Source organism: Triturus cristatus, chromosome 3_2 (genome assembly GCF_964204655.1).
Source record: "Triturus cristatus chromosome 3_2, aTriCri1.1, whole genome shotgun sequence".
NCBI classification, from domain to species: Eukaryota; Metazoa; Chordata; class Amphibia; order Caudata; family Salamandridae; genus Triturus; species Triturus cristatus.
This window is the reverse complement of record NC_140584.1, coordinates 257,525,893-257,548,870: the sequence shown is the minus strand read 5'-3', so window position 1 is coordinate 257,548,870 and position 22,978 is coordinate 257,525,893. Positions and strand designations below refer to the sequence as shown.

Sequence of the window (22,978 nt, the reverse complement as noted above, 5' to 3'; positions counted from 1 at the left end):
TTGTAATGTCTGTGCTAGAGGTTAAGAAAAAATATGAGGTGTGAAAACTCTGTATAAACCGGATACCTTTATGTTTGCCCCAGGTATTTAGGTTTGACGATATCTGCGAATTTGAAAGCACCGGAGAATGTGAACCTAATTGTTTTTCCAAACATTGTTTGAGCTGATCATATTTTAGAGATTGATGTGATGGAAGACCGAATTCCTCTTGTATTTGTGTGAATGTTTTAAAGTCACCATTATAAAAAATGTGATCTAATGTTTGAATACCTGCTGCTTCCCATAATGGCCATGATAATACCCTCTTATTAATACGAACACCGGAATTATTCCATATGGGCACTTTTTCATGTATATGGGAGTTTAAAGATAATAAACGGTGTGCTCTTTGCCACGATTTGGACATGGCTGATAGAATTGGGTTTGTGGGTTTTTGACGTGCAATGTTAGTACCATAGAGTGCAGAAATAGCCTGAAGATAAAAGATGGCGCTCAAAATGGACCCATTGCGGGACATCAGAAACTCCCGGTAACATATATGATATTTGAGAAATCTGCAATGCTAAGTTATAATGTTCAATGGATGGAAGACTCATACCTCCAGAGGAATGGTGAGCTTTGAATTTTGCCACAGCCAAACAAGGTTTCAATGAACCCCATCTAAAAGTTTTTATTTTGAAATCCATAAGTCTCAAAGTGGATAAGGGAATATGGAGAGGAAGCTTACCTAAGGTGTATAGAAAACGAAGAAGTGTTACCATTTTAACAGCTTGAACTCTACCCCACATGGAAAGATTCAAAATTTTCCACTTTTCAAAGTCACGTTGCATTTGAACAATTAGTGGGTTCAGGTTATCTGTAATCATACCTTCCATACCCTTATTCACTAATATACCCAAATATTTAAGACATGAGGTTTGCCAATGAAAGGGAAAGTTGTGTATAGCCGCCTTAGTGGTTCCATCAGAAATAGGTAAGGCTTCACTCTTGTCCCAATTTATTTTATAACCTGAGAATGAAGAAAAAGTGTCTATAATTTGAAGCAAAGATGGCAATGAATTAGTAAGGTCCGTTAAGGTGAGTAATATGTCATCTGCGTATAGATAAAGTTTGAATTCACTTATAGTAAGGGGTATACATGTAACTGTTTCAGATTGACGAATCGTGGCTGCTAAAGGCTCCATTGTTAAAAGAAAAAGAAGTGGGGATAGAGGACATCCCTGACGTGTTCCTCTTTGGATCGGAAATGATTCTGATAGGAAGCCTCCACAATCAACTTGTGCAGAAGGATTATCATATAATAGTCGTACTTTCTGAATAAACTGGTTTCCAAGTCCAAAACGTTCGAGCACTGAAAAGATAGTCCCACTCTATGCGATCAAAGGCCTTTTCAGCATCTAATGATAAGGCTAATGCATCTTGTGGGAGGTGTTTAGCATAACATAGGTTATGCGCCAGTGTACGTAAATGATTCCTAGAGGAACGTCCTGGAACGAATCCTACTTGAGTTGAGTGAATCAAGGAAGGTAATACCTTTCTAAGACGAGAAGCCAGAATGCTAGCAAATATTTTGATATCACAATTCAAGAGTGAAATGGGTCGGTAACTGGTACAAAGCAAAGGTTTATTTCCAGGTTTAGGGAGTACTCGATTATCGCCTTGTTAGAAAGAGGATTTAAGGAGTTATCTCGTTCTGCTTCTTGAAAAGCAGCATATAGGGAATCAATTATATTAGGTCCAGCCCAACGATGAAATTCAGCCGGGAAACCGGCTTCCCCAGGGGCTTTATGGTATGGCAATTTAGATATTACTTGCGCTATTTCATCCCTGCTAATTTCTCCCTCAAGAAAAGTCCTTCCATCATCGGAAAGGTATGGAAGATCTACTTTTGAAAGAAAATCGTTTAGCCTATCTGTGTTTACTGGTTTGTAGAAGGACGTATAAAAGGAAGCAAACTCATTCACTATGTCCTGTGGCCTACTAAGAATTGGACCGTGAAATGATTTAATAGCTGGGATTGCCATGGCTGCTTCTCTTTATCTTAGTTGTGCCGCTAATAATCTACCTGCCTTTTCACCTTGTTCATAGTGTCTTGTTTTAGTTTTTGGAAGGGCAATCTCTGCCTTAGATGTGAAAAGCCCATTTAGTTCCATTCGAGCTTGCTCTAAAGATTTACGGTTTTGCAATGTTGGTGCTATGATATACTGACGGGTATCCGACTGAATGTTCTGCTCTAGTTCTTGTTGACGTGCAGCATTACGTTTATTGGCTAATGCCGCCTCGCACATCCATTGACCTCTGATGGTAGCTTTAGCCGCAGCCCATATCACTTTATTTGAAGTTACCGAACCTTGATTCATAGAAATATAGTCTTGAAAAAAGGTTTGTAATTGTTGTTTACCCTCTGGAGACTTGTGTCGTTGTATGTTCATGCGCCAGGGTTTACGCCCTGGTCTGGGTATGCCAACTTCAATGGCTAAGAAGTCGGGGAATGATCAGATAATGCTGCTTCAAAAATACAAGATTGTTGAATAGACTGGACTAATGTTTGTGATACTAAAAAAAGACAATCCAATCGAGATAAGGGGTACCATGCGTTGGAGATGAAAATGTGTACTCAGTATCTGACGGATGTGAAAGACGTCAGTGATCAATTAATCCATTATAAGCTAAGATGTCATCCATTAATGCCCTGTCAGCATTATTATTTTTATCTAGGGGTCCTGTTCTGTCTAAAATTGGTTCTCTTACAATGTTCCAGTCGCCACCTATGAGATATTGCGATGCACCTATGTCAACTAATAAACGGTTTAGATGAAGAAAAAATGATTTTTTTTGTTCCCGTCGGAGCGTAAACAGAGCCAACACAAATGTAGGTATCTCCAAGACGTAGCTTTGCAAATACATAACGACCTACGGGATCTGTCCATGTTTTTGATATTGTGACTTGGAGAGATTTACGGATTAGAATTGCTACTCCACATTTGCGTGTGGGGTCTGCAGTTGTATGTTCATCCCTCTGTATACTACTGTGAATTACATTGCCTACCCAGTCCCTACAGAGTTTCTCCGACTCCAATGTATCCAAATGTGTCTCTTGAAGTAATGGCACATATGCCCTCTTGGATTGAAGATATGACAGTACTTTCTTTATTTTGATGTAATGAGTAAGTCCATGCACATTCTATGTAATGACAGAAAGAGGGTGTGTGTTGGGCGTGCTGCACATATTTATGAGGTGCCAATGGGTTTAAGTAAGAAGAAGAAAAAAAAAAAGGAAGGAGAGAGAATAGAGAATAGAGAATAGGGAGGGAAACCCCTGGTTTAGCAGAAATATAGATAATCAGAGACACAAAGAAAATATAAATTGTGAGAGTAGAAAATGTGTAGAGACAGTAAAATTAAGAACAATTAGGTGAATACAGTTTAGATATTGGTAGAGAATAATGTAAGTGCCAAAAATACTAAACTGTGAACCACCGGACTATATCTCCCGGAGCACCACCGCGGAGAGGAGCCCCGACGAAGGGATAACAAATACTGCCAAGGTCAGAGATTATACACATCACAGCATAACATAAATTACTATAATATATTGAATCTATAGGAAAGCGCATAATGTAAATACATATATAGAATCAGATGAGCATATGGTACCATCTCCAAAAATCTATACATATAATATATATTAGATATGAGAACATTCATTGCTATATATAAATACACACAAATTAAAAATGAATTGAAATATACAAAATAGAACAGATAAGAAAGTGAAAGCTGAAGCGAATACTATTAAATATAGTACGATAAAATGGAACATCCTAATGAAACAGTATAATCCAATACATATTATAAAATATGGTGTATAGATAACATTCAGTTATGCAAAACTTGAATATTTTCATTTATATTGCATAGATGAACACTGTCTAATCAATTCAACTTCTACAATAAAAATGTAAGTAATGCAGTATTTTTCTTTTTCTTTTAAAATATGAATACTTATTTAATTACTAAATTTGTCGTATTACAATTGTCAGACTTCTTCGGAGGCAGGCTTGAGAGGGGAACGAGACTGATCTCTATGTTGATCTTTTGCAAAAACAGAAGCAACGTGCAACGCTGAAGATTTATCATCTTGGGCACGAGTAGGTCTTTCTAGATCTTTTCCTTTTTGACGAGGATTGCTAACATTACGTCTTCTGTTATCAAGAATTTATTGTGTGGAACTCAAGCTTGCATGGCTGTGATCAATTGAAGCATCTTGTGTCTCCATATCTTGTGTTTTCATTTGATCTAGGAATTGCTGCAAATCTGCTGGATCATAAAAGTCTATAGAGTCCCCATTTTTCGTAATACGGAAATGAGCTGGTTCGAATAGACCATATTAAATATCCAGTTGTCGTAACTGAGGTCTAATTGCAAGTAATGCTTTGCGCCTCTCGTTAGTCTCTTTAGAGAAGTCTGCAGCCATGTGGATGACGTGACCCTTATATAAAAATATGAGCCAATGCGAACGCGCTGTGGTTAATAGGCGTCTGGTTTGCTCATGTCTTAAAAGCGATAAGTGGTCTTGGTCGAGCTGTGCTATCTTTTAGTGGAGGACCTATGCGGCGGGCTCTTTGTATCTCTAAAGGAGGGTCAAAGGTGATGCCAGTTAACTTTGGAAGAATGTCACAAACAACCTAGCATTTTGGTTTTCAATATTTTGCGGAAAATCCAAAAAAACAAATATTATCTCTCCTACTACGGTCCTCCAAGTCAACTATTTTACTGCGAAGAAAGAGCAGTTCTTGGTCTTTATTTTGCACTGTATCAAGACAATTTTCCACAATTGTCAGTCTCGAATCTAGAGCATCGGTTTTTGTGCAAAAACCCACCAAGTCTACTCCAATGGCTTTAGTTTCAGCTGTTAAGGAGGAAATATTACCGTCCATACCTTCTAGACATTTACTGACTGCGGAAATTTCCAGTAATATGTGATTCAGTGTATCACCATGTGGAGAAATGTTAGCATGTTGAGGTGGTTCTTTTGATGCAGGAGCAGATCCTTTGCCAGGCATCTTGCCTGATTGCTTAAGAACCTCAGCAAATAAAAGTGGCGTAGAGAGTTTACTATTACTTTTAATGTTTGACACTAATGTCAGCCCCACAACCGTGCACGAAAATGTATCTTAAGCTCTGTAGTATCTTTCTAAAATGATGCTTCTGTGCACAGAGTTATCAAATATATCTTAATGACAGTAATTATCCAAAAGAGTCAAGACTGAATATCAATTCCAATCACTTCAGTATGTCGCATATCTTTTCCTATGACTTAAATGCTTGATATCTGGTGAGATTTGATGTGCGGGTGGACGCTACATTAGGCAGTAAAACATATACAGAGAGGGCCACATTTCATTAGGTATATGTTGTCACCTCACTTCATGCAACATGCATTGAATTAGGACTGCATCATAACGATCATAACTACCATTACTGTATATGTACAACCATGTTGTCTGACTTCAACATTGCACTTAAAAGTATTCAGGGGTAGAGCTTAAAACATGTGGCTTGACAATATGCAGTAGTGTTAAAATTAAAATTGTTTAGCGCTGATATTAATTCATATATACTGCCCTTATTTGATAATGCAGGGTGCCAGTATTATTTTCTGCATATTGGAGCAACAACAACCTCTCTACAGGACTGCCGGGGGTTAATTGTAACGTTGGAGCACCTCTTCACAAAACATGCTCATTCTCCTCAGCACTCCACCCTCAAATTACTACATATATATCATCATGTTGTTGCCTTCTGCACTGCATTTAAGAGTATTCAGCAGTTTAAAAAGAAAAATTGTGGCTTAACAATATATAATTGTTTGAGCGTAGGAATTAATTCATATATTGTGCCTTCTTTTTTTATAAAAAAAAAACAAATAGGACGTCAGTGATATGCTCCTCATTTGTGCAAGAACGGGGATTAATTACAACGTTGGAGCACTCTTTCACAAAACGTGCTCGTTTTCCTCAGGACTCTCCTGCAAGAGCATGCACATCAGGGAGACACGCTGAGAGGGGGCGGAGATAATGAGAGGAATACCGGTCTACACGCATGCGAGGACTGGGGATTCCTGAAGCGTTGGAGGCTGGGTGATATCACTCTCACCTTAGGATTTCGCCGAAGCAGGAGGCGCCATTACGGGTGTAGCTAAGCCCCGTGCTGCACATACAACGCCTCCGCAAGTCGCCACAATGCCAAATTCACCAAAGCAGCAGAGAGAACAGTGTAGGTTAGCGCGCCCTTCACGTCAAAGGCTCCTCTCCAGGTGGAGCCCACAACTTAGGCAGCCATTTTGCTCCATGGCCAGACCACGCCCCCCGATGCAGTGAAGTTCTGCACGCTCAGTACTGATCCTACAGTGCAGGAGCAGTTTAGGAGTTACAGGGGCAATAATCAAACTAACCTGGTACAATTGGCAGTGGTTGGAAGCAATCAGAAATCCACAACAGAGTCAGACTTGCCAGTGAATGATAAACCTTGGTATACATTGAGAGATGTTATACAGAGACTTAAGGAGGACGTGATGAAAACTGCTGTTTTTCTGGATAATGCACATAAGTTGATGGATGGACTTTTAACTGTGTCAGTGCGAAATAAAATAATCTGTTTGGCTCCCCCTGCTTACAAACAGGTGATGATGACTTTTTTAACTAATCAGACTGGTAATAATTTGACGCAGGTGATTGAGGCAGTCCGTGAGTTGGGAGAGCTGGGGGACTGGATAACGACTGAAAGAGCCTGCAGGTCTGAGACAATAACAGGCTGTCTAGAAGAGACATGTTTTTGGCTTTGTTGAATGATGGAGTGAAGATAGAGCAGATAGATGGAATAGAGACTAAAAGTCTGAGAGAGATGTATCGGTAAAGAGGGTTGGACAAAAAAGAAGGAAGCAGGAGAGTGAATAAACAAAATAAAATGTGAAGAAAGCCAGAGGTGGATGAAGAAGAAAAGGAGGGTGAGAGAGCTGCCCATTTGAGTACGAAGGAAGGGAGAGATTTAGAAAGTGAATGGCTCAGTGAGATCCGGAAGGGGGAGGAGTTCCCCCGATAGAATGACAAATTGTACCCAGATTTGACCTGGGCAAGGGTTGACAGATTGAAAGCAGATTAGGAAATAGGTCACTCTCCAGTACCAAAGATGGCCTCGCAAAGACAATAGACCCTATGTTGACATAGAAATTCATTGGAAACATCGTAATGTTCAAAGGGCCCGAGCCCTAGTAGACACCAGAGCGGAGGCCACTTTAATATATGGAAATCCCAAAAAGTTTAAAGGGCATTATTTCACAATCACAGGCTTAGGCGGAAATGAGACACCAGCTGTGCAGACAAAGGTCCAAATAAAAATAGGGAGAATACCAAAAAGAGAGTACACTGTATTGATTGTGCCCCTCTCTGAATATATTATTAGAATTGATATCTTGAAGGGAATTACTCTGTATTTAGGATGGGTACTATTAATTTGGATCAAAAAGGTACACTTCAATTGACACCGTAAGGGTGGGTCACTTGAAGATTCCTCCAGTGAAGGTGCCCCAGGCTACTAAAGTAATTCATTTGAAACAGTACAGAATTCCAGAAGGGCATAAGGAGATCAATGCAACCATACAGGACTTTATAGAGCCAGGCGTTATGAGACACTCACCTGTGCTCCAGATTTTTTCACATTGACGACGAGGTTCTGCCAGATGATAATTCCCCAGGCCCTCTAGACACTAGCAGATAGGATCTTAAAGTCTCCGGGGGGAAAGGGGTTAGGGATAAAGTAACAAACAAGAGACAAGAAGATTCCAGTAGTCTTGTTTGGAGGGAACAGGATTCTGCGGGAATACATAATGACCAGGATACAATGAACAAGAATTGCACTGGGGTGCTCAATATTATCTCAAGTCTTCCTTAGACTCCTAAATACAGAATTCAGAGAATAAACAATATGTGAATTTGTCTAAAGGTATTTTTAACAATTATCATGAAGTCATGAACGCTTTCCTATGATTATTCTTAAATAAAAAACTATTTAGGTTGTCACAGTCTCATGGATTGTTTAGTTGACAATATAGTTAGTGATCGTATAATTGGCAATAGGCAATGCAATCATTACTATTCACATAACAATTCAAAGCACAACAATGATAAACGTCTGTTATTATCTATACAAATGGTACCCTAGTCCTCATATGGTCTGCTTTAAATAGGATGCCTCGAGTCTGTAGAGATTCTAATACTGCGTGAATCTTTTGTCTAACTTAAATGAAATAAAATAATACACACAAATAAGTATAACAATATCACATTAGTGATGTTTTAGTCCTTGAGGATGAATTCGCTTTGCGATAGTACTTTTACACTTTTAAAAGTCTCTATCTTGAAGATTTCAGTCTGTGCTTTTTAATGTCAATCACCTCTAGGAAATACGGTAGAAATTCACCGTTGCGCTCGAGATGTGAATTCCTCTTAAGTTCAGGGAGTTTTTTCTCAGGGAATATTCACAACTGGTAGAGCAACTTTTTTGAGTTTCTTTTTATATTGCCAAATAAACTCACCGTAGAGTTGTAGTTAGAAAATATCTAATGCACGCTTTTCTGTATTGCTTCTCTTTCTGGAAATACGACGCCAGAGCAGCTGCTGATTGGACACCTTCGTCCGGAACCAGGAAGATCTTTGCCTGGAATCAAGAAGCCAGGAATCACAGATGCAGAGTCGCCAAGCAGGGGATGCCGATTTCGAAGAGCTGTGGCCAGGTAAGAGCCAGAGAGCAACAAGGCCAAGCACTGAGTCGTGAATGAGAGAGGTTTAAATACCCTCTCAGTCATGTTGGGGGGCATTTGCATACATGCGTCTTCTGCAGTTGCCGCGTGTTTTTTTGTTGAATATTCATGAGACCAACTGCCTTTTAGACACGAACACGTGCAGAACGCGTGAGCCAAGCTGTTTAATATTCATAAAACTCACGTTGCCTCAGTATTTAAAAAACACTTTGATTTCAGGTGCAGTTCAACTGTCTGTCTTACTGATTTTCTACATTGTTTTTAAATTTGTAAATACACATGACATGAATGAAGATATGGGTACATGAACTTGATTCCAGTTACAAGTTGCAAAAATACACATGAAATGATGCAAGATATGGTTACATGAACATGATTCCTGTTACCAGTTGCATCCATAACCCAAATCGGATTAATCAGCACCATATTACCCTGGATTACTTTGAAGGGTGTCAGATCAAGGTGAACAAGGAAGGAGGCGGGCATGTGAAAGAATATCCATAACAGAAGGGGTGGTGACTCCAATCACTACCACCTTGAATAACCCTGTGTAGCCTGTGCGCAAAAGTGACAATAGTTGGCGCATGACAGTTGATTATCGTGAATTAAACAAGCACACACCTCCTTTGACTGCCGCTGTCCTGGATACTGTTACCGTTATAGAAAAATACAGAAGCATCCTGGGACTTGGTATGGGACTATTGACATTGTCAATGCTATCTTTTCTATATCAATAGCCCCTGAGTGCCAAGAGCAATTCACGTTCTCATGGAATGGTAGGCAGGTCACATAAAAAAGAACTACAAATGGGGTACTTGCACAGTCCTACTATCTGTCACCGGCTGGTGGCGGAGCATTTAGGTGAGGTACCAGTTATTCCTGGAAGGAATCTTTGCCATTACATTGATGACGTGATGATACAGGGAGACACAAGAGCAAGTGCAGATTCAGTTGGGCAGGATTGGGAGATAAATTCCACAAAGGTACAAGGACCCTCCCAAAACATGAAGTTTTGGGGCATTCAATGGCATCAGGGACACAGAGAGGTGATGCCGCAGGTGAAACAAAATTTCAAAGAATTTGCTGTGCCACGAAATAGGAAGGAAGCCCAGCGGTTCATTGGATTGTTTGGTTTTTGGAGACAGCCCATCCCCCACTTGAGTCAGATTTTGGCCCCTTTGTACAAAGTTACGTGAAAGAAAAAAGCATTCGAATGGGGAGAGCAACAATAAAATGGCTAGGTGTTACAATAGGTTTCAAACAAAGGGCTGACTTAACTAGGTTATTACAGCAAGGTCCAGGGAATATCATCGAGACCTATGCGATCGCTCTTAAGCTTGAAAACACAGCGTTGTTCTTTTAGAAAAAGAAATTGTGAAACATCTGTAACATGAGGGGGAATGGCTGGTTGTTCTAAAACTGTCCAGCGTAGATCATCCGCTCTGTGTTTTAGAGTTAGAAAGTGATTGGTCAGTTTTGTAGATTGTTTATTGCACCTAATCATGCTCTTGTGCTCAGAGATTCCCTACATATTTCAATTGGCAGGGGCACGTTATCAGATAGATAAGTCTATCGCTGTTGCAATTAGTATGTCTCACTTGAGACCAGGGTCTTTCAGTTCCAATGTCAACCGTGGTAGAGTGACTTGTTTGGGGACATGCCGCACAAGACCCACAGGGATAATGTCCCTTAACTGGTGGCGAATTCCACAATGTATTCTGAGTGGATGATGTACGGGTCATATCACGTGGACGTGTGTGCACCAAACTGTCTCTGATATTAGAACTTCTTTTAAAGGCAAAGAGTGGTGGTGGTAAGGTATCATTATCGATATTCAAAAAGCGCCAGTGTCTTTTAATGGCCGTTTGAATACTGTTGGAAGCAGCACTAAATGTGTTCACACATGTCAATCTAGAAGTGTTAGGTTTGATCACGTTAGTTTCTAAGAGCACATCTCTGTTATCGTTAGAGGCTCGTTTCATCGATCAGCTTCTTCGGATATTGTCTTTCCTTAAGCTGCAAAGAGAGAGAGGCAGCATGTTCTTTATATTTGTCTTTGGTAGAGCAATTGCGTCTTATACACAGAAACTGACCATATGGCAGGTTATTGCGAAGTGACCTGGGATGGTGGCTGCTATACAGTAATAGTAAATTGCGAGCCATAGGTTTTCTATACAGTTCACTCTGCAAACCATCAGCCGTAGGAATAATTCTCAAGTCTAGGAAAGCCAAACTGTCCTTGCTGATTTCTACAGTAAAATTCAGGAAAGTATTCCTAGAATTAAGCCACGTAAGAAATTCAAAAATGGTAGTCTTTTCACCTCACCAGACCACAAAAACATCGTCAATATATCGTCTCGATGCAGAATATGATCATGGAAAGGATTAGTGAGATTGAGCACGTGTTGTTGTTCGAACTGGTGTACATAAAGATTTGCCAAGCTCGGCGCAAAAACACTGGCCATCGAAGTTCCCGATGTTTGTAAATACAGTGTGTCCTCAAATTTGATTTTTGTTTCTTGCATAGCCAACCTGGCAAGTTCCATGATAAAATTCACGGGTGTGATGGAGTCTAAATCACGATTACCCAGTAGATTTCTGATGACATCCAGAGTCTCTTCCTGGGGAATACAGTTGTACAGTGACTCTACATCAAAGCTGATCAAATAGTCAGTTGCTATATTAAATTCGGTGTCTGTTAGCACATCAGCAGTGTCTTTTAAATAAGTGGGCATCTCACAGACTATAGGACGTAAAAAGTTATCCACAAAAGTGGAAAGGGGTTCTAACAAGGACCCAATGCCCAAAATTATGGGGCGCCCAGTTGGTGGTCTTTGGGGCTTGAGTATCTTTGGCAATACGTAGAAATACGGTATTACCTGATACCTTGTCGTGAGAAAACTAGCTTCATTGTTGGTAATCCAACCTGCTGTCTTAGCTTCTTCCACGAGATCACTAATCTCCCGTGAGAGTCTCTCAGTGGGATCAGTTCTCAAAGGTAGATAGAAACGAGCATCGCCCAATTGGCGAAGACATTCAGTGCGATATGTCGATGTATTCATGACGACTATAACACCGCCTTTGTCAGCAGGCTTAATAGTAATCAGTATATCACTCACCAAAGTTTTTAATGCACTTCTCTCATTATTAGTTAAATTGTGAAACTGATGATTCTGACATGGCGTTGACGCACTGACCTCATTAAGTACTGCTTTCTCAAATGCAAGAACTTGAGGTGGAACAGTGTGCGCAGGTGGATGAAAAAGAGATCGAACCCTAAGGCCAGTATTGACAGGCTCAGTATCCACGTTGGTAGAATCCTTGCCTTTAAAGAAGAAACGGAGACGTATTTTCCTAAAAAACTGTGCTAATTCACGTTGTGAAAGGAATCTCCACGTGCCTCGTAGCTATACCTACCCCCGTCGATGTACTTTTGCAGTCATTCAACCTCGCAGACGGGGCAGTGGAGGAAAATGATGTGAGAACTCACCTGTCACCTTATGAGTTTTGCTGATTTTGTCCAGAAACTACTGATGATGTGTCAGGCCTCCGGAGGACAAAGAGGCGATAATGGGGGCAACGTTGGGGTCTTTCTGCCGCCCAAGACTGAACAGATGGGCAAAGGACAATTCATGGACAGAATTAAATAGAAAGAGGAACTCCAAGATGGCGGCCGCGCTGGAAGCATAGCGGCAGTCTAGTCTTTCTCCCCACAGGTGTTCCGAGGTTAGGTGAGGCGCGCGCTCCAAGAGGAATGCGCACTTCACTGAGGTAATTCAGAGAGAGAGAGCAGTTCGACATTAGAGTTCCTGAGTAAGATAGCACCTGAAGAGTTAGTAGCGTCAGAGCAACCGAATAGTTTTCCAAGTCGGAACCCTTACACGATTCCGAGAGAATTACAGAAGAGAATTCCGAAGATTCACAGAGACAGAAAAAACGAAGAATTCACTCCTACCTTCGTGAGACTTTCCGATGCATCTCCGTGGTCCTCGAGCAGATAGTCGGAGGTCTTTGGCGCCATCCTGTGACAGAACAAAGAAGACCGAAGCTAAGTACTTTTGAGGGGCATGGGAGACAGAATGTAAAAGTATATGACAGAAGAGAATGCATAGACGACGTACCTGATTATCCAAGTCTCCCGTAAACGCCCTGAGGAAATAAACAGACGTGTTAATATAGAGAGTAGAAATAAACAATATAATAAATATACTCACCTCAGTTCTCTAGAAACTAGGTAACTAGAAAGAAGGAAAAGCAAGGGATATACAAGTTTAGCGCAAGAACAGTATTGGGTCAAGAATGACACTCCAAGAAGAATACACGGAAGAAGAGGACAGCTAGAAATAATCCACTCTAGAAGTAATCCCAAAATAATAAATTTCTAGTTAAAATAACATTTAAAAAAAGAAAAAGATTATGAGAAAGAATTAATAGAAGGGTTTTTTGTAGGGTAAGAGTTGGAAGGAAGTATCCAGAACCACAGAAAAGGAATGGAAAGAAAAACACCACACAACAAGACAGACATACAGAAGAGGGGCACTGAGCTTGAAACCCAGGGTAGGTGTTAACACGAAGAGAGAGAGAGTTTAGAAGCAGAAGGGAGCAAGAAGGTTATTGTGTCGTCTTCTCGTTTAAGGTTCTCACTTACAAGAGCTGGCAACAGCGCTAAGAAGAAGCGGAGAAGAATAGTGAAGAACCGGTGTTTCAGGACCAGTCTATTCTTGGTTTATTATTTTATCCACTCCCCCCTTCCCCCTGCAGGGTAGTGCGGAGTCCAGGTGAATATTACTGGAACTCTGGTTGCCTTGTAGAGGGAGTTGGGAACTAGCATCTCTGTTCCTGTGCAAGCACTTCAGGTCAACGTTTCCTTGACCCTGACATGATGCTTGGAAAAATCTAACACAAGTGAGACCGTTCAATATCTCTGAAGGCGACATTTGTTATAATTTGACCTGTGACTCAATTACCATTGGTAAATGTGCTCAAGTACAGCTTGAAGGAGCTGCGTCACAAATGACGTGGGAACAACAAACTATGCAAAACCGAAATGAAAGTACATGCAAAAATATGCAGAACTACATGACATGCAGAAATGTAGTATCTGCCAGTCATTTCAGGCATGTCAAATTGCCTGTAGGGTGGTTATTCTCTTTTGGTAATGTTACATATACGTACATTCCAGCAAATATCACCGGTGGACCGTGTGCCTTTACTAGATTAGGCCTCATGATGTTCCCATTAAATCCATCATCACATGTCCGGAATACGAGAGAAGCTGTTCAACTCAGTGAACGTTGTGATTCTGAAATGTATTTACTATCCAAGTCTGACTATATCAGTTTAGCTACTTCAATAGTCGGAATTCCAGGCCTAACCATTTATATTCTAGGGCTGTTAGTGAATTAGCATGTTTGATGGTGAAAAATATTAATCATAATCATACATCAGTTGCTTTAGCAGAATTATTATTAGATTTGCGAGGGGCAAGAAAAGCTATCCTACAGAATAGAGCCGCAATCGATTATTTACTCTTGAAATAGGATCATGGATGTTCAGACTTTGAGGGAATGTGTTGCTTTAATCTTTCAGGTCATTCTAAGTCAATTCAGTCCCACATTGAAGATTTACACAAGTTAACTAAAGATGTCAAGCAGGATGTAGAAAAAGGATGGTGGGATTGGTTGTTTGGGTGGTTCTGGATTTTGGTAAACTTCGCTCTGTTCTAGGTGGTATAATATTAGCAATATGCATCTTGATATTGTTATGTTGTTGTATCCAGTGTGTGCCTAACCTCTTATCTATGCTTCGACCTAAAGCAGTTGATCTCAGACCGATATGTTATGTAAGCCAATGGTCAAAGGGTGGAATGTAGTGATATTAAGAAAGATATATTGACCATTGGCTCCATTTGGCATAATTGACTCCATTTTCTGTACTGACTCCATCTTGTGTATCTGTGCTTGCACGTAGCTGCAAAGTGGGGAGGGCATGTTTTCGCTCTTCACTTGTTTTCGCTCCTCACCGATCAGAGTGATCTGGAACGTGTTGTGTGGGATGCGTGCAAGGTACCTTTCAAGGAATGTACGGAATGTAGAGCTCTGTCTCAGAGTCAAAATACAGGAGCCTGGCCAGCTTCTGTCTTGACCTTGACACAGACCAGTACGGCCAGCTCGGTTTTTCACAACAGAAGAAAGGGGCAAGGTTTCTAGAACCTTCACCTCATGGTGAGTAGAACATTTTAAAGCTGGAGAATGTTGACAGGTGAATTGAAGCTCACTTACGGAGTAGACGTACTGTCGTAAGTCGAACGGATCCTGAGTCCTGGTCGAGAGTCCAAGCCCAGCTGTCAACGGGCTCCCCAGCTTGAGTTGGCAAGGATGTCGAGTGAATGATCGGTGAGGTTTTACTTACCTTGTGTATATCATTTCTACGTTTTTTTGCTACATGTATATAAGCTACATGTTATTCTGGTTTTGGGCATCAGTTACTTGATATTTGGGAGTCTGCATTAATCAATATATATTGCCTTCCTTCCTAACATATTGAATTAATAAACATGTGTGTCACTTTAAATGCACCTGAATTTGTTTTCTTGCCTCGCCTTAAGAGAGTGCTGGGTCTTGGGAGTGCTGTTTTACGTGTGTTATTTAAAGGTGCCCTGGTGCATTTGCCTCCTCTCCGAAATGCAGGGTTCAGGTGTGTCCTATTGTGTCAAATTACAAGCACTAAGCCAGACTCCAAAATGTTGTGACCTAAGTGGTCATAGTCACTTGCCAGAAAAAATCGTAAGGTATAATGTAATTTGTTCATTAGCCTGTATCTAACCGGTGAAACACTGTGTTGGTATCCAGGTGATTATGCAAGCTACTTAGAAGTTGGAATGCATTCTCAAAGTGTGAAACACTATTGGTGAAGGAAAGCTCTCTGAAGTGTAGGAAGCACTCATGCTGATGCGCACAGCAGGAAGATATCTGCAGGAAGCATTCACACTGATGCGCACAGCAGGAAGATATTTACAGGAAGCATATAAATGATGCACGGTTGCACAGTGAGAATACGCTGCATATTACTATTGTTGTATTTTTATTGTGTTCTTACAGTTTATACGGTGACTATTTCCCTGTTTTCTTGCCATTCTAGTTTCAATTTTTCTGCTATTAATTATGCCTAAGTGACAGCTTCATTTTGGGTGAGTGGTTTGTGATACTTGACATTTATTGTTGGCTATTTACTATGCAAAATGTCACAGTGTCCCCTTTCTTCCCATCATCTCCAGGTGAACCTCCACTTTCCTGGTTAAAATGGAAAAAAAGTGTTTGGTCACTACTCTTGTGTGTGTCGTATATCCCTCAGTGCTGAGAGAATTACTTCTTTGCTCGTGCACTGCTTATGTTTGGCGGGTCAGGAAGACTTGAACATTTTCCTGATCTTTCGGAGTGTGATGCTTCTAGTTTGTATCAAGAAATAAGATTTACGTTTTCTTCCCAATGTGAGCACGGTTCTTGAATGATATCGCTTTGGGAGGAGAATGCAAAGGCAAGATGAGTCAATGGAACAGCATATCACGGTGTTACGCAAGTTAGCATTCACTTGCAAATTTGGTGCATCTCTAGAGGAACAACTAAGAGATCAATTCATGCTAGGCTGTGTCTTTGACAAAGCCAGCGAGACCTAGTAGCAAAAGGGCATTCCTTCTTTGCAGGAGGTTCATACCAAAGCCAAAATGCATGAACATTCGAAAGCGTGTGTTGAAATCATTTGTAAAGACGTTCCCATAGAGAACCATGATGGCGGGGTGGTAAAGATGGTGCAAGACAAATCTACTATAGTCAAACCTAGCACAAGCACCTGAACCAAGTCATCCAATTTGAAAAGTTTCCAAGGTAAATGCTTTTGGTATGGTAATTCAGGACATGTAGCAAACTTTAAAGATTGTCCTGGCTGGAAAATCACGTGCAACATCTGTGGACTGAAAGGTCATTTTTCCAGATGTTGCAAATCAAGTAAAGATCTGAAGAGGGTCAGAGAGGTTGATCTGTATGAAGAGGTGGTGGAAAAGATCAACATTCTTCAAATCAAAGAATCTGCTGGTGAGGGTCCATTAGAGATTGTTATGATCAGTGATGCACCAGTGAATATGCTTTTTGACTCAGGGCCAAAATAACACTCATACTGAAGACATTTTATGAGCAGCATTTGCTGGACAAAGTGAAATTATTAAAACCCGATATAAAACCAAAAGGCTACAGGTGTGAGACTTAGATCTGTCTTTGGGGTACATTTGATTTTAAAGGATGAATTATTCCTGGTAAAGCCTATGGGGCACATGTATGAAAGAACAGGTTTGCGAGTCCTTAATAGCGATTTTTTGAGAATCGCTATTAAGGACTCGCAAACTGCTATGTAGGTAGGTTTTGCATTTAAAATAGCGATTCCTACGCATTCCTTATTTGCGACTCGCAAATTGCGAGTCGCAAATAAGGAATGGCTTCCCATTCATTTCTATGGACCAAGAGGCACATAGGAATGAATGCGAATTGTGTGCGCAATATGCGAGTACCCAATAGGTACTCGCAAATTGTGCACGCAATTTCAAGGGTGCAAGGGTTCCAAAAGGACACCCTGTTGCACCCCTGAAATGATGTGCATGTGTTCACATGTGGTGCACATACATGCCCTAAGGGCATGTATGTGTGTCACATGGAACTTTGAAAAAAGTGTTTTTGGAGGAAATCGCAAATTACCACCTACTTGAAGTTGGTGGTAATTTGCGATTCCTTACAGCAATATCGCAATTTGCGATGGCTACTGGAATAGCATTTAGGGAATTGCAATTCTCTAAATGCATGCACAAAATAGTGAATCTCAAAATTTGCGATTCCTTATTTTGCAAGTAGGTTTTTCTTTCCTACATTGCACACAGCTAAATTGCGATTGTAAACACTGAAATTCTGCGAGTTTCATCGTTTGCGATCGCAATTTAGCTTGATACATCTGGCCCTAAGTCACTATGAAGGATGACTCACTAATTAGCTGGTTTCATCAAAGTGATTTACATGTGTTTCTAGATCCCAATGAAAACCCTATTGTTTGTCTAAAGGAGATGTCACAAGTTAGAGCTGTGTCTGGAGGGAGTGAAATTTGGATGAGAGATTGTCCTGTGGTGTTTGTCAGCAAATTGGGCTGTCTTAAGAACTATGCACATCTCATAAAAATTAAACCCGGTTCACACCCAAAGTAGCCAAGGTTAGAAATGTACCACCTTTGCTGAATGAAAGCTTGAGAGATAGTAAGATAGACTTATTGAGAATGGAATTATACAGGGAGTTGAGGCCACATAGTGGTATCTCTGGTTCTTATGGCATGGAAAGCCAATGGGGAGGCCAGACACTTTGTTGACTTAAGAGAATTCAGCAAGGCTGTGGTGGTAGACCACTATCTGCTTCCCAACATAAGCAATATGTTAAGTTCTCTTGGTTGAAGTCCTTCGATTTAACTTCTGCCTACCATCAAGTTAAATTACATTCCTTGTCTCAGGGTCTCACAGCCTTCGTCACATCCTTTGGCACCTTCAAATTCCTCAGAATGCCATTTGGTCGCATCTCAGCTGCCTCCGTGCTCCAGAGGGCGATGGAACTCATTCTGAGGGGAGCTAAGGGCATCAAGGTGTACCAGGACAATATACTCATCTTTTGTGTTGATCTTGAGGAACATGATGGTAGGCTGAGGAAAGGCTTGCTTTGGAAAACTGTGTGAGGCAGGCCTCACACTCAGGGCAGATAAATGTAGGTTTGATATTCAAGAAATTAAATACTTGGGACAGTTGGTCTCTGCATCTAGAATTAAACCTAAAGCTTCCCTGGCTGACACCATTTGTAATCTTCACGCCCCTTAAAACAAGGAAGAACTGGTGAAAATTCTGGGGATGTCAGAGTTCTACTATACATTTGTCCCAAACTTTGCAGAAAAAACCTGCTGCATGAGAGATCTACTCAAAAAGGGAGAGAATTTGTGTGGTCTCAGGATTGTGACAAAGAGTTTGTTTGTGTTAAGAGGAATCTTTTTTTTATTATACAAGGTAGAAAATAGATACATCTCAAATATAAGTTCATTGACATTTCATATTTGATTATATACATATCTTTAATCCTTATGGTGGCCACAAAGAAAAAAAAAGGAAAAAAACTGAACAGAGAAAGTGAAAGGAGAGGGTAAAAACAAAGCAATACAGATTGTTATACAGTAATCCACCTTTCCACGCTCAACAATTCTATTTACAATATTTACAATATCTTACAACATTTTGCAGGAGCGCTCTATAACTCCTCTTTAACTCCCTTTTTTTCCCTAAGCCACTGAATCGTAGGAGCCCAAATCTTATAGCCTTTCTCCTTAGCTCGTCGCCCCTTGTTCTCATATAGTGCTATATATATTCAGAAGTCGATAAAACCATGCAGAATACGCAGGTGGTTCAGTATCCTTCCAAGCCGTAGCTATCAATAATCTAGCTACTGCCACTGTAATAAATACAAAATCTTTTTGAAATGACGATAACCCGGCTCGCTTGTCATATCGAAATAGCATTAGTGGTGGGCTTAGATTTATGTTCTTATTGGTTGTTTGCAACCAAAATTCTTCCATACCCGATTTTAGGGATGCCAGTTTACCACATGTGGAAAACATATGTATAATATCTGCTGGACTAGTTGGACACCTAGGGCAGCTGTCACTTTCACGCATACCCCAATTCAAAGGCTTCGCTGGAGTATAGCATAGATTGAATAGGGTTTTATAATTCTGAGACTTAAGATTTGCTGAAAGAAAGATTTTTTTTGCCAATTCCAGTGACATATCTAGATCTATTTCCTCATCCCCTAATTTATCTGCCCATTTAGTCTAATTTTTTTCCAAATCATCAGTAAGAGTTTCAATCAAGATATTATAGTAGTCCCCAATCCTCGCATTCCCCCGATAAACCATATCTAATACTGGTTTAACACCATAATTAAGAGTCCCTTGGGTAAAAATTCTCAAACAACCCCAAATTTGGATATATTTGAACTGGGATCACTTATCTATCCCCTTTTGCTGAACCAATTCCGAGAAGGGTTTAATCTCTAGTTTTTCATTATACAAATTACCAATTATTTCGATACCTGCCCGTTCCCACCCTCTCGCCATAGCATCATCTATTCCTGCTGGAAACACTGATAACCCCAATAAAGGGGTATATCTATTATACCTTGGGTCTTTCAATACTTTACTGACTTTCGTCCACACCCTCCAAGCAGGTTTTATGCATTTAAATCGTTTTCTTTTTTATAGTAGCTGGGCTCTAGTTTCTTTAGAAACAAACCAAAAGCTTCCCGGCCTATAGCTAGGTGAAAAATAGAAGGTAAGTCATTTTCTCTCCTAAGCCTACCCGTAGTTAGGAGAGGTCCCATCTGTTGCAAAGTCACTGCCCAGTAATAAAATAGCAAATTAGGGGCGGCCCATCCACCTCGATCCTGCGAAAGTGTTAGAAACTTTAGGGATCGCCTAATTTTCTGATACTGCCACACACAATTTGAGAACATTGCTTCCATTTTCTGGAGAGCGGTAGCCAACAGTTCCAAAGGAATAGAGCGACATAGGTATAACATTTTCGGGAAGATTTTCATTTTCAATACATTAATCCTAACAACTATCGTTAACTGAAGTTTATCTATCTGCCTTAAGTCAGTGCCTATTTCATCCAGCATTTGATCTTGAATATTATATTGCTTTGAACAGATTATCTGTGTCTTGCCCTTGTTCAGCAGATATCCTGACGTACTCCCGAATTCCCCCGCCATACTTTCAATTGCTTTAATTGCTGCCTCTGGCTCGGACGTAGTGATGGTGATGTCGTCCGAATAAGCCAATACTTTAGTTTCATAGCCATTGGTTATTATTGGCTTAATTACGGGGTTCAAGAGTAGTTGCTAAATAAATGGGTCTAAGTAGATGGCAAAGAGATTTGGGGAGCACGGGCAACCCTGCCTTTGTTCCCCTAGCTACCTTTATTGCTCCTGAAGTATTTCCCATAATTTTTAGTTTGGCAATAGGTCTGTAATACATCGCACGAATGGCTGTAATTATTTGCGGGCCAAGCCCTCGCTCTAATAGCGAGTCCCACAGATATTGCCAGGCCACGCGATCAAAAGCCTTCTTGGCGTCTAAAAGTATTACAGCCGTACTTTCCGCCCTTAGCCTCTGCTCTATCCAGTAGCGATATTACCCGCCTGATAGATCAGTGGTTCCTCGGCCAGGAATAAAACCATGCTGCCATGGCGAAACTAATTTGGCTATAAATTTCTGCAGCCGGTGTGCTAAGGCTTTTGAATACATCTTTGCATCGGAATTTATTAATGCAATGGGGCGGGAAGAGCCGGGTAGCTCTGCTGGCTTCCCCTTTTGGGGAAGATTATTATATCTGTTTCCTGCCAAGAGACAGGTGGAATTCTCCGATACTGTACATTCAGGAATAAATCATGTAGTATTGGAGCCAGGTCTGACTGAAGCAGTTTATAAACTTCAATAGGGATTTTATCCGGGCCTGAGGCCTTTCCAGAGGATAAAGATTTTATTGCAGTTGTTATTTCTTCCAATGTAAATTCCGCTTCTAATTTCGTATTTTCCTTCATCTTACTCATTCCTATATCCCCTGCCCCAGTTGGCTGTTGAGCTAAGTCAGTCAGATCTGCTGGATATAATTTGAGAGAATTGCTCAAAAACCCCTATATTTATTTCCGTATTAATTTCATATTGACTTTTGCTACTCTGTATTTTCATTATGTTGTTTCTAACCACTCTCTGCCTGGTTCGAAGGGCCAGCAATCTGCCTGCCGTTTCCCCATATTCATACATTTCCTTCTGGTATACCTGGTATGTCTGAGCAGCTTGTACCTGAAAAAACTTATTTATTTCTACTTTTGTAATTGATATTTTAATCCACACTTCTCTTTATACCTCCTGTCCCCCTTGAGTAATTGATTCGGTGTGTATTGTCTCAAATTGGGCCAAATTTGCCATTAATGCATTAACCTTATTACGTCGTTCTTTCCTTTGATGTCCTACATAGTTTATCACTTCACCCTGTAATCCTGCTTTAAAAGAGTCCCATACAGTGGTTCGTGGGGCACTATATCTATTCATATCTAAGTATTCTCTAGCCCATCTTTTAATATGACACATAAATGCCTCATCTACTAGATGTTTGCGATTAAATGACCATTGCTATAGTTTCCTTCCCTCTAAGTTCCGCCAGTTTATTTCCAATAACAATGGATTGTGATCGGAAAAGATTTGGGGGCAGTTTACTTATTGCCATACTTTCCAGCATCGTAGTAGGGACCATAAAATAGTCTAAGCGCACATACTTTTGGTGTGGATGTGAATAGTATGTTATCCGGGATCCTTGGTATTTTTATGTATCCAAGCATCCGACAGCCCATGTGTTTCCTTACAAGCCTTTAAAGCCCGATAGACCTGTGGTTTCCTACCCTTATAATGAGAGCCATCCTGTCGTGAGATCCCCTGGTGCATATTAAAATCGCCACATATTATTAATGGGGTTGGCCAGGAAGCAAGCTCGACCTCAAGATCCCGCCATATTCTGGGATCATCTTGATTTGAGCAATAGACAGTTACAATTGTAAGCCCTGTTCCTAATGTGGCAATGGCCCATCTGCCCCATTTATCCGCCAATGTGCGCTTCACACTCCTTACATTATGCCGCATAAATATCGCAACTCCCCTTATCGTTGTTGTTTGTGATTAACAGATTATCATTTCATAACCCCTTATCTGCAGATAGTTTTTATTGCCCCATGGAATATGGGTCTCCTGTAAACAGATAACTTCTGAATTCCAAAACCGTAGAATCTCATATACTCTATCCCTTTTCTTTTTATTATACAACCCTCCAACATTTACCGAGCAAACCCCTATTTTATCCATTCCAATTTGTTAAAAATCACCATCTAAATTGAACACCTTTCAGATTTAGTAGTGTTCTTCTTTTTACCTTCATTTCCATACACGTTGCTTGACTTTTTCCCCCTTTTGAACCACCCCGAGCTCTACCCTGAGCCACGCCATCCCTGTGCCCACCCTCCCCTTCCCCAAACTCCCCCC

At 40.6% G+C, this 22,978-nt stretch overlaps 1 protein-coding gene across 4 annotated transcripts in view; it reads right to left on the bottom strand.

Moving 5' to 3' along the window:
• The window catches only part of LOC146857073 (uncharacterized), a 345,333-nt gene that overhangs the window by 25,403 nt on the left and 296,952 nt on the right, over positions 1 to 22,978 (bottom strand). For all 4 annotated transcript variants that reach the window (XR_014979538.1, XR_014979537.1, XR_014979536.1 and 1 more), the window contains 3 exons: positions 12,943 to 12,970; positions 12,777 to 12,843; positions 7,699 to 7,873 (listed from right to left, as the gene is read on the bottom strand). Coding sequence is in view for 1 of the 4 variants with exons in the window: in XM_085646799.1 (XP_085502925.1) it covers positions 7,716 to 7,873; positions 12,777 to 12,843; positions 12,943 to 12,970 (253 nt within the window). In the remaining 3 variants the exon portion in view is untranslated. The remainder of the gene's footprint in view (positions 1 to 7,698; positions 7,874 to 12,776; positions 12,844 to 12,942; positions 12,971 to 22,978) is intronic.